Source organism: Cynoglossus semilaevis, chromosome 7 (assembly GCF_000523025.1).
Source record: "Cynoglossus semilaevis isolate Cse_v1.0 chromosome 7, Cse_v1.0, whole genome shotgun sequence".
In the NCBI taxonomy this organism is placed as follows: domain Eukaryota; kingdom Metazoa; phylum Chordata; class Actinopteri; order Pleuronectiformes; family Cynoglossidae; genus Cynoglossus; species Cynoglossus semilaevis.
The window spans coordinates 5,076,526-5,088,378 of record NC_024313.1 but is presented as its reverse complement, the minus strand read 5'-3'; the positions used below and the strand labels follow the sequence as shown (position 1 = coordinate 5,088,378).

Below are 11,853 nucleotides of genomic sequence, written 5' to 3'. Positions count from 1 at the left end.
ATGCGATCACCGGTAATCAGAATAGGTTTCGCGAGCTTGTCAAAATGTAACAACGCATTACTATACCACCGTAACTCGCACTAAGTTGTCATAAATGTGGGGGTAAAATGACACATAACATAGACAGATATGCAGGTGGTTCATATGCTGCATGTGTATTCTGTCAACATAAATATAGATATGATTCTAATGTTGTGATTGTCTAAGACATTGTGTTAGCGGACGTTAGCTGGTGGCTAAGCTATCGTTATTTGTTTACACAGTCGAGCTGAAGTAACTTCAACTACTACATTAGCTACGGTTAGCATCCAATGCTAACCAGCACTAGCTCGGCTAATAAACCGGTATCTTATTACGTTCTTAAATGGCTAAACGAACAAAGTGTAATACGGGGGGTACTATTTACAAGTAAAGAGGTAATCGCTTGTAATCAACTGTGCATTTTTACGTTGGAATCGTTGTGCATTCTCTTAAAAAAAACTCAAAATGTATGTTGTTACTCACTCTCGTCTAACAGCTGGTCCATCTCCGCCATCTTGAATTAGCCGCGCCGCTTTTTCAAAGACCTTGTCAAAATGCATTCTGGGTCGGGACGCCGTCTGGAGGGCGATTTGAGAAAGAAAAAACACAAAGAATCGAAATATGAGACTTTTCATGGTTAATTGAAAACCAAACGAATTATTTCAGGTCACATATGTTCAACTTTATCAGTAATTTCTATAAGAATTGTTTAGACAGCAACTTTACACTGGGGGGTTACTTCTGTTTTATACAGCCGTGGCGCTAAGAGAGCAATCTAAAACAAATGTATGCTTACACACGTTTTACGTTTAAAACTTGAAATATTAAATTTGGCCCCATTAAACAATTCCAATATTTCGTTTCAGAGCGTGCAGAGAATCAATGCATGATCCTGCCACCACCAAGCATGCTTTTTACATGCATTTTTTACATGCTGCAAATATGATCATAAACAAATGTGTATGTTCTTTGTTTGTACTCACAAGTACAAGTTTGTGAGTAAACAGTAAGTACAAAAATCCCATAGTTTTTTTATTTGTTGGCTCATTACAAGATCCTGACCTAAATATCCTATTTAAAGGTATTGAGTTCTTAAAAACTTTGTGTCCAGCATTTAAAATTATTTGAAAATTCTTGTAGAATACATTAATGACTAACCTTTCATTACTTCGATCTTAAAGGAGCTTCCTTAGCTTTTGTTCAACGATGCAACTGGGTAAATGGCTTGACAGAACTGAATAATGTGACCCCAAATCCATCCCAATTTATGGTGCATGCATACATATGTCCAGACTTCTGATATTAAAGTTGGCTTCACACCAGATGTGTTTGATCCCAGTTGAGGTCACAAAGAATGTAAATGCCTGTGCACAGTATTCAAATATTCTCCTAAATGTCTGGTTTAATAGGGCAGTGGCTATTAAATACATATTTCTTTACAATGCTGACCTTTAATTAATCTGCTTTGCAGTCAAAATGTTGCTGAACACAATAAGTTGAGACAGGATAAAAATCAATTTTCAAAAAATGACATGATCTTTGATTTTAAATCTTTTATTTTAAGGTTAGCAAGAAAAAACAAAACTAGGTGTACCATATATCATGGCATCTTTCTTTTTTAACAGAAGACAGTTTGTTATAACTGTAAACTACAATGTTTTTTCTTTTCTTTTTTACCAGGACGGAAGACAGCTTGAGAAACAAACAAAAAATATGTATATACAGCTTAAACATTGTACAGTATCTTTGAACCCCAGCATGTGACAAAACATTCATCTTCTTGTCGATTCTACTGGAGAATCTTTGAGACGAGGGTAGCCTGGGTGAAAAGCTCAAAACTATTTCTGCTGAACTACGGCTAGAGTTTTAAAGCTTAAATTCAAAGGTTATTATGACAGAAAACTATTATACTAAACTGAAACCAAGGTGATATGAAACCACCGTACTCTAAATACTGAGAGAGCAGTGATTTAAGCCAAGAATGACGGTATTAAAGTACATCAAGTCAGGCTAAAGGTAGAGTTAGCTTGAAATATGATAAAACAAACGATAAGTCTGATGTTCTTCATAGCCATTGTAGGTTGTGTCACATCACTGAAGCCAGGGTGTGTATGGAGGCCATAATGGTATTTTGGGGTGTGCATAGCATCCGTCTCACCACAGGGACGTCTGGTAGTTGAACCTTGTCTTCAGGAGATACTTCATATTAATCTGTGCTACATCATAAACAATGTACCTGGAGGAGGAGCGGTTAAAGAAAATTTTACATATAAATAAAATAGATATTTTGTGTCCTGAGTAGAATGGCTACTGTCACACAATAACACATACAAATTGATTTTTAAATTTATTTAATAAACTATTATTAAATATCACTCTCATTTGAATGGTTAACAAGGAGATAAATATTAAAGGATACTCGTTGTAAAGTAGACTCGTGTCATCAATGTTGGTGGAGACTCCTTTTCCCAGAGGCACTTGCACACCGTCCATATTAAAAGAATCTCTAGGATCAGGAGCAGTTCTACCCAAACCTGAAAAGAAAAAAAAGAAAAGAAAAATGTAAACACAAAGAAAAAATACACAATAACTATATAAAATGTGACACAGTGGTAAACACTCCATATTACGATTAGTTTTACAAGATTTAAATATTTTTATCCTAGCTCAGATCCAGGCTCTTTTTAAACAGATGAATACTATTTTTTCACCCTTTTTCTTTGCAGTAATTTATCATTGACACCTCAGTCTCACCTTTAACACTATGTTTGCCTTTAGGTAGTTTGGTGATGTGGGAGGCTTTCTTCAGTTCATGCCTGTAGAGAAAATAAGAAAGATACATTTCACAAAACCCTCAACTGAAATGATTCTTATGTAACGCCTGACTGTCTGTCACTTACATGTTACCCAGTGCCACTTCAGCCAGCAGCAGGAGACCAACAGGATCAGACTGGGAGGTGTGACAGTAGTTTGCACTCTTGGACACCATATCAGCGAAGTACACACCTTTGCCGAACATGTAACCGGTCTGGACGAAACAAAAAAAAAAGCCACAAAGAGACGTGTAAACTAGAATCGTGTTGATTTGTTATCGTGGTGAAACCTTTTGGTCTCCAGCAAACATCACGTACCACAGGAGCCTCTGGGGGTGCAATACGAAGACCCTGAGACATGATACCAGCGTAGTTGGTGGTGCGAGAGCCGTGCCACAGCAGCTGGCGATTGTGAAGCTCCTCGAACGGACGGAACCGCTGGTGCTCTCCCTCACGAACAATTTTGAAGATCTGCAAAGAGACAAATGGATATATTTTGACGCAGAACAATAAAGTGGGAGCATCACCTCAAAGTGTCACGTCTAAGTTACCTCTTGTACTTCCAGTGTGTAGGTGTTGTGCGTAGCAGCGTGTGTGTTCTTGACGTAGTCCAAAAGTATCTTAGCTTCCTCTGAGGCCTTGTCCACAACCTAAATAAACAAACATACAACTTAATTTGGTTTTTGTCGTCACAATCTTTTAAAGTGTGATAAAAAATATGATCTACAGGTTTGCCGACCTCAATCTTGGTTTTGAGCTTCTCGTAGTTGATGTCGATGGGATCTTTATCGTTGCTCTCAGCTCCGCCTCTGAGCAGACTGTAGGCCACTTCGATATCCAACAGGTTGTCCAACATCTGAACTTTAGCCTGAACAGAAAAGAATGAAGATGTACTTATTGCTATGATCTTGATTTTAAAATCTTGGAAAACAGTATTTTGTCCACATAATATCACCAAATATTCAACTTTACTTGAATGTAGTCCAGAGAGTTGAGCAGCGGTGGTTTCTTCATGCCAAAGTCATGAGGTATCAGGGTGTAGAATCTGTTGGACAGATCCAGGATCTGTGACTCTGGTACACAATCTGACACAGCCTGTGAGCAAAAAGTCATCTTTTAAACATGAACATTTGCAGAAGATTTTATTTCAAGGATTATTGACAGATAGTGAAGTTGATGTGCAATAAAACTTTTTTTTTTTTTAAAAAACTTGTGCTCACTGACCTGCTGTACTTCAGTGAGAAGAGAGTAGGCGCTCTGGATCTGCCTCTTACTCAGCTTTCCAAGAGGCATCTTCTGCAGGTCAATCTGAGAGGAAACAAATAAAGACAAGTCAAGTCAGGACTGTTAGCAGCAGAGTACAAACAAGCTTCTTCCTTGTTTTTAGACAATCCCTTCAAAAATCATCTCACCTCAAACTCCACCATGGCCTTCTTCATGCTCTCCACGTCAAAGATCATCTTGATCAGTTCCTGCACTGGTTTGGCGAGCTTGGACTTGGTGCCAGCTGAGGCAGTCAGCTTCTTCACCGCCTCTTCGTCCTGACCAGAAGATGGGAAGATTCATCAGGGAAGCAGACTAAAAATAAGGTATTACTATTTTCAGTAATTTTTCTTTTTGTTTGTACCTGTCCATAATCGATCTCCAGAGGGTAGAACTTGTTGGGGTATTTGGTGAAGTTGGACGCGCACCACGTGTTGCCCGTCTTCTCCTTGTACACGGTCAGGAAGTTGTCCACGGCCGAATTCTTGTCCTGAAATTTGTCCAGCTTGTTGCCTCCAATGGTGGTGCCCACCCTGCCCCAAGACCTGAACACCCAGTACCTGTACACAGTGGATTATAACAGCAGATGTGTGATGTTAAAAAGTCGGCTCCCGCACACAGTCGTTCTCACCAGCACCTGCGTTACGACAACAGTTACCTTTTCTGCACATCGTCCTCCAGCAGCTGCAGTTTGTAGTAGGAATTAGTTCCTCTGACGATGTCCACCAGCCCCAGGGTGGCGCTGTACATCTTCCCACTCTGCTCCAGGACGTGCGCGCTGTTCTCCAGTCCTACAGAAAAAAACCCAAACACATTAGTTTACCACGAGATATAAACAAAGAGAAGATGTGGTTTATCGTGTGGAGAGTCTATGTGAGAACCTGAATCTGGATCCACAGCAGCTCCTCCTTTAACTGTCAGTTTCATCTTCTTGGCTTTGCTGCCACCTGTCACCATGGAGACGGAAACAGTTGGTTATGAAATTAAAAATTACACTCAGGTGGCCTCTCTCATCACACAAACACATACATACAGAGCCCCCTCCCACACACATCATGAATGTCCCACTAACTCCCACACACATTCTCAGTCAAGGACCATCTGTAAAAAAAACCCCAAAACTAAATAATTAAAAATTAAAATTAAATTACACACCACCAAAGGAAACGTCACCTTGCTCTTCCTTCACCCTCCCTGTGCTCTTGGCCGACAGACCTCCAGACTTGGAGGCCACGGACGGAGCCTGAGCCTCCATCTTGACCTCTGCTCCCCATGGTGAAATGGCATGCAGAGTGACCAGTTCCTGCATAGCCTTCCCTGAGGACTTGACATCTGTGAGGAAATCCTCAGACACCACACGCACTCCAGCATCCTTCACTTCCTCCATTTTCTTACTCATGTTGTCTACCTCTTCTGTGACGCCACCAAAGGACAGAAATGTCAACAACATATTTCCCCCCCCACAGTGTAGACAAACAGGCTTTAAGTTACTGTGAATGAATCCTGCTGCTGAGTCACCACTCACTCTTGGTGCTGAGGCAGAGCGAGGCCTTACTGGCCGTGCCCGTCATCTTTCCACCCAACTCCTCCACGAACGTTTTCAAATCATCCTTGTTCTTTTTCAGTTTGCCCACAGAGATGAGTTTCATACCAGTCAATGGTTTATCTACAGGAATTACAAAACATAACAGAGATTATTGGTTGATGAATCTCAGAGCAGCACTATTGAGTTGTACATCACAGTAGTACAGTGGTTGAGTACGAGTGACTACGAATCCTCACACAGACCGAAGTGATTTCTCTCCTCACCTGAAGGAACTCCCTCTAGTGGAAGCTCTGTCGGAGCACTGGACACACTGGCCAGAGGTTTAGCTACAGCTGCTGGCACCATCTGAGTGGGAGTTTCCTTGGGGTAAAGCCTGTCCTGGCGCTTGAATTTGAACTTTTTAAGGAAAGACACCTCACTGAATTCCTGCAAACAGAACCAACAAGTAGCAGGAGATGATTTTCTTCATTCTAAGTTACTTTAAACGACTTCAATCAGCAGCTCTGTACGAAAACAGTGACCTACCTTTGGGACAACCCAGTCTTTGCGTGCAGGCGTGGTGGTCTTGAACACACACTTAGTCCAGGCTGAAATGTCTCCTGTACAATAGTAGGCGTCCCCTTTGTAGACCAGCTGACCCTGACACTCTTTACAGGGCTCCAGAGCCCCGAAGGCCATACCGTCAGACAGAGTGTCGATCACCTGTTGATGACAAAATCACATCCACTCTGCTCTCAATGTGTTTGTGACACTGACAACAGAATTAAATTCATATTATGGCTGTTTCAGACTTTTTAAGGGACTTCTACTATGAATCTGACATTTGGAAAATGACAAAAACAAACTTTAACAACAGGATCTTTTTTTAAAGTTTTTTTAACCCCTTTTTCTTGTCCACACAAGTTTGCTTTTCTTCTTTCGTTTTTTTTTCCTGGTCGTTTCTTTATGTCTCCCTGTACAACCTTAAGTTGCCTTTAGTGCTAAAAACATGTTACAATCAGGAAACACTGAAGTTACAAACTGCAGAGGCAACAGAAATAACCAAAAACATCCATCTCTTACATTGGACTCGCCAGAAGGAACTTCCTGTTTGTTGGCAATCAACAGCTCCTTCATGTCGTTCACTGAACAGTATTTCTTCAGCTTGTCCTTGATCCCCCATATCAACTGACTCTGGACCTGTGGGTGCACATCAACACGTCATGTAGATGAAGTCTATGTGATGTATATGACTGTAGTCGGACATCAGTCCCAAATGAATAGATAAAAAGACAAACCTTTAACTGTTCGTCCAGCTTTTGCTTCTCCTCCTCTTCCTCCTTCTTCTGTTTCTTTGACACTCCATCCACCTCATCGGATTTACGTTTGCTGCACGAACAACACAAGAACAACAATAATAGAAAAAGTTTCCCTTCAACAACTATGGGACCAGTGATAATCAAAACATTTCCAACCGACTTCCTGAATCAGACACAAACAAGCCTTAATGTGACACCTGCGCTCATTAAACACAATCATTAGGGCTCCATCAGTCAAAGGACACACACAGGTACAGGTCGGTACAGGTCGGTACAGGTCTCCTCTGTCCCAGAGGTCACTGCTGATATCACCGACTGTCCTCCGGGATGAAAATATCGTTAGCACCAATCGACTAATCACACAGCAAAGATGTCATTAGAATTAATGACCACACGGGGGGTGAGGGCCAGACAGGTCTGACCTGATGGGTGAGGTCACGGGGGAGGAAGTGATTTCTATTAAAGGGTAGAGTCTTGAAGACAGATGTTCACAGAGACCTGAGGACCTTGAAGCAGCATCACTGTGAACCATGTGACTGTTGACTGGTGAGTTCTTCATCATCATTTTGACTCTAATCTTCATGTCTCTGCAGGACAACGATGGACAACAGTGGAACACTTCACATTTTTCAACTGTCGAGAAACTCCTTTTCTCCCTCTTCAACCAGCCCACTTTTCCAGAACACTTCAACAGAGTCTCCTTCAGCGTCGCCTGTTGACGTGGTCATCTCTCCCAATGTCGCCTACATGGTGGCTGAGCTCATCATTGCCTTCCTGTCCACGGTGGGTAATTTAATGGTGTGCGCCGCCGTGGGACTCAACCGCAAACTCCGCACTGTCACCAACTACTTCCTGGTCTCGCTGGCAGTGGCTGACATCTGTGTGGGCACAGTAGCCATTCCCTGCGCCATCCTGACAGATGTGGGTCTGCCGCGTCACAGGTTCTACCTGTGTCTGCTGATGCTGAGCGTCCTGATCATGTTCACCCAGAGCTCCATCTTCAGCCTGCTGGCAGTCGCCGTGGAGCGCTACGTGGCCATCTTCATGCCCTTCCGGTACCAGGTGCTGATGACGCCTCGCAACGCCACACTGGTGATCGTGGCGACGTGGCTGCTGGCCTTTCTCATCGGCCTCGTGCCTCTGATGGGCTGGCACAAGAAACAGCCGGACTCGGGCCACTGCTTCTTTGTCCTGGTGGTGGACATGACCTACATGGTCTATTTCAACTTCTTTGCCTGCGTCCTGACTCCGCTGGTGATCATGTTCCTCATCTACGCCCGAATCTTCATCATGGTCAAGCAGCAGGTGAGACGCATTGCTGCAGAGCAAAGCGGCCACGGTGACGCTCAGGCCAGGGCCGCAGCCAGTATACGCCGAGAGATGAAAACGGCCACCACGCTTTTCCTGGTCCTTTTCCTCTTCACAGTCTGCTGGATCCCGCTCCATGTCATCAACTGCTTCCTGCTGCTCTGTCCTCGGTGCTCTGTACCATTCGAACTGCTGCTCACCGCCATCATCCTGTCACACGCCAACTCTGCCGTCAACCCTTTCCTGTACGCCTACACGATGACGGCGTTCAGAGACACTTTCAGAGCCATTTTCATGTGCTGCCGATCAGCAGGGGGCAGCGGTGCTTCAAATATGGTCAGTGGTGAATGTTGCACATGTGAAACTATAACTATGACAATATTTAAATCCTGCCTTGTTCTCTCTGTCTTACCCCTCTGATTTCACAGCTGGAAGCCTCTTCTTGAGCTCCTCCTTGTCTTCAGCCCGTAGCGTGACAAAACCCTTGAGCTGGGCAGCACTGTACTCGGGTTTGAAGACCAGCTCCTCCCTGCTGCTCACGAAACACGCCGTGTGGTACCAGCGGTCGATCAGACCCAGCTGAGGCTTCTCTGGGTCAACGGCCTTCTTCGAGATACGGATTTGATCCTGGAATGAACAAATTATAGCTAATTGAAAAATTAAGGTTTTTGAACCCTCACCTAACGTATATAGACCACATCCCATATTTTATTAAACTTCCTTTACGCAACACTGTCTTCAATTGATACATGTATTTTTTTACTTACATGTTTAAAGATTTATTTCGGAGATGTTAAACGTTGCTCACCTTTTCTATTTTCTGTAGGCAGCCTTTGCATGTGCTGCGGTTCGACTTGGCATACTCCACCGAAAAGTCGTTCAGCGTCTTCTCACCTTTTGCTCCGCCTTTCTGGTCGCCTTTTCCAACTAACAAAGATAATATAACACATTTTGAAACAACAGGAAATCATTCAGTGGCTTCCAAACGTGACAAACGGCACATGTATAAACTGCATCTCTGTACACGAACCTCCCACAGCTCCACCGCTGTCTATGGCCTTTTTCACCTTGTCCTGGTCTGCCCAGCGGAGGTCAGCGAAACCAGCGATGTCGGCGACAGAGTGGACCGCTGCACGCTGCCAGAAGCAGGAGAAGTGGTGCCAATGAGGGACCTTCCCGTCATACATGGGCGACTGGGGGACAAAATGAACCAGAAACGAAGAAGGTTTACAACAAATCCAATGAGAGGAAAAAATGAGAGGAAAAAATGACATGAAATAATCATTCAAATATTAACATTTTAATTTTATGTTTTAAATTTTGGGGACAAAATGAACCAGAAACGAAGAATGTTTACAACAAATCCAATGATGGTAAGACAGAAACATTAGAGGAAAAAATGACGTGAAATAATCATTAAAATATTAACATTTTAATTTTATGTTGTGAGTTTGACAATCCTGCTGCAGTTAGTGAACTTTGTTTACTAGTTACTGTAAATGGTGTTTAAAGTTGCAGAACTCTGATTCATATAGTCTCATCGACTTATTTATTCAACAAAATATGTATTTGTTTCAAATGTGTCTGTTGATGTTCTTTGAATACATGAACATCGTGTTTGTTTTTATACACTTATATTGGACTGCATTAATAATAATAATAATAACCAGTAACGACTCTTCTAAGTATTCATGTGTACATACTGGGAATAAATATTTTGACCACCCAGAGTGTCTCATTTGAACCAATGTGACGTAGACACATTACATGAAAACTCCCACATATAAACAAAGAGTGTGGCTCTTTGTGGACACATCTCTGCAGACAATGTCAGCCATTTAAATGCTAACGAGGGCCTAACGTCCTGCAGCGACACCTCTGTATTAAAATGACATACTTTATTTTTGCAAATGCCTCGGTCTAAGTCTGAAGTACATCTGTCACTTAGTTTTTCTTTGCATGGCAGTGTGGCAGTTTGCAGCCACTGCGTGCGTCTGTTACCTGCACCATGATGGCCATCCTCAGGGAGTCTTTAGCTATGTTGTCTTTGCACTTCTTGCACGAAGCGCGGCCACTTTTGGCGTATTCTGCCCGGTACAACTTGTCGGCGTCAGTGTCCGCCATGATTCTCCGGTGATGGAAAAGGACTGCGTGAATCCGTGAGTGGCTATGACGCTGTTATTAGTTTCTGCAGCAGTAGTTACAGCCACAGAAATCAATGCCCGGCCTGAGATCACAGAGGCGAAGCCCGCGTGTGCCTGCGCCCACACTGCAGCGGCCAACGTGGCGAGAGGTCTCACTCTGTCTGGGTTTTTTTTTTCAAACGTCTTTGAATCATCTCAACTACAACGCTGATGAGAGACTTTCGAGTCATATTTGTTACATTGCTGCCACTTGCCGGCAAATATTTACACCGAGGCAACATAAAAACAAAGGTTCATCTCTTTGTTTTTATGTTGGCGTTGCAGGAGGATTGCAGGAGGGGAAAGGCGAAGAATGCCAACTGTGGTAGAAATTGAAAAAAAAGAAACCCTTTTTTGCATTCATGGAGAAAGGGGAGAATAAACAATGACTTGTTTTTTTTAGATAAAGGAACTGCTAATGGTTTCAAATGCTTTTTTGTGATTTGTTGAAAACAAATACCCTTCTGGCATTTTTTTTCTTAGTCACTCAATTAGCCACTTATGTAATTAGACATGAGTGATTGTTTTGCAAATACTATATATTAGCTATATATTTATCTTTAGACAATTTAATACATAAAATTGAAAACACGCAAGCAGTTTGTCGCCCTAGTGAGGCATCATGTCTCAACGACGATCGCGGAAACGGCCCCAGAAATCCCGCGCTCCTTGTAGTCATAACTAATCGAGTCAAGAAAAATCGTATGACGATTATTCTTCTTGCTTTTATTTGTAAAAATTAAATGTTATTCTGTACAAATAAAGATACCTCGGAAAAGACTGCATTTTAAGAATGTGATATTCAAATAAAAGATACATTCGACATGTATAACCACCTTATTTTTTTTAAACAAGTTTAAAGCATTGAATACAACATCTTTGGTATTAACATCATGAATTGACATTTCCACCCTTAAGGGTTTAATGGTTTAACAGTAATAATGATACGACAACACAAATCACTGCTTAACTTGAAAAAGAGATATTAATTTAGAACACACGGCATGCAACAATGTTGGCAATAACAGAAAAGAAAATAGTTTAATTTGATTTACAGATTGATACATATTTTGTTTAATGTATTAAACTATTTGTGTTGTTTCTAATAAATTTTATTTTTTGGAATTCAGTTGTGTGGAGAAATAATGTGAGAGGAAATATACATGTAAAAAATTCACCAAAAGTGTAACATTTGACTCATTTTATTTATTTTTGATAATTATTTAGTGACAAAATGTGGTGGTCCTTGATTAAGTGGTGAGAGAGTTCGTCTTCTAAGTGAAGGATCGAACTTTATCTCTTGTACATTGCTGAAAATGAACAAAACAAGCTGTTTTTAATTTTTAAAAATATTAATTTTAATTTTTGCTCATTATTGCCATCTGCTGACTAAAACGAGCACAACGACTGCGTTTGACAAT

General features: G+C 41.8%; 3 protein-coding genes across 5 annotated transcripts in view; 1 reads left to right on the top strand and 2 right to left on the bottom strand.

Moving 5' to 3' along the window:
• The window catches only part of lin9 (lin-9 DREAM MuvB core complex component), a 6,417-nt gene extending 5,796 nt beyond the window's left edge, over window positions 1-621 (bottom strand). The window contains exon 1 of one of the 2 annotated variants that reach the window (XM_025056949.1): window positions 505-621. In XM_025056949.1, coding sequence (XP_024912717.1) covers window positions 505-535 — 31 coding nt within the window. In that variant the 5' untranslated portion in view covers window positions 536-621. The remainder of the gene's footprint in view (window positions 1-504) is intronic. The other variant, XM_008312954.3, reaches the window with a different exon arrangement.
• Window positions 622-1,559: 938 nt separating this feature from the next.
• parp1 (poly (ADP-ribose) polymerase 1) lies at window positions 1,560-10,546 on the bottom strand. 2 transcript variants are annotated; one of them, XM_008312952.3, is made up of 23 exons: window positions 10,251-10,546; window positions 9,280-9,442; window positions 9,058-9,176; window positions 8,662-8,876; window positions 6,921-7,011; window positions 6,706-6,822; window positions 6,169-6,345; window positions 5,907-6,069; window positions 5,623-5,763; window positions 5,253-5,510; window positions 4,979-5,044; window positions 4,756-4,888; window positions 4,462-4,657; window positions 4,247-4,375; window positions 4,059-4,142; window positions 3,807-3,929; window positions 3,574-3,702; window positions 3,386-3,484; window positions 3,153-3,305; window positions 2,922-3,049; window positions 2,776-2,837; window positions 2,441-2,555; window positions 1,560-2,257 (listed from the first exon to the last, which is right to left on the bottom strand). In XM_008312952.3, exons 1-23 carry the CDS (start codon window positions 10,371-10,373, stop codon window positions 2,176-2,178), a joined length of 3,066 nt encoding a protein of 1,021 aa, XP_008311174.1. In that variant the 5' UTR covers window positions 10,374-10,546; the 3' UTR covers window positions 1,560-2,175. The 2 variants fall into 2 exon arrangements, with proteins under 2 accessions (XP_008311174.1, XP_008311175.1); XM_008312953.3 differs by having other exon boundaries at window positions 5,271-5,510.
• Window positions 7,031-8,651, top strand: LOC112487222 (adenosine receptor A1; the record flags this gene model as incomplete). The annotated part of the gene is made up of 1 exon (XM_074559984.1): window positions 7,031-8,651. A coding segment is annotated over exon 1 (1,110 nt), but the record flags the coding sequence as incomplete, so codon positions are not given.
• Window positions 10,547-11,853: the final 1,307 nt, after the last annotated feature.

Excerpts from the sequence above, each read along its gene's own strand:
- parp1 (XM_008312952.3), bottom strand. The coding sequence starts at position 10,373 with ATGGCGGACACTGACGCCGACAAGTTGTACCGGGCAGAATACGCCAAA. Across the intron at positions 2,838-2,921 it reads GAAGTGGCACTGGGTAACAT|GCATGAACTGAAGAAAGCCT; the intron begins GTAAGTGACAGA and ends TTTTCTCTACAG. Across the intron at positions 2,258-2,440 it reads ACGAGTCTACTTTACAACGA|GTACATTGTTTATGATGTAG; the intron begins GTATCCTTTAAT and ends CTCCTCCTCCAG.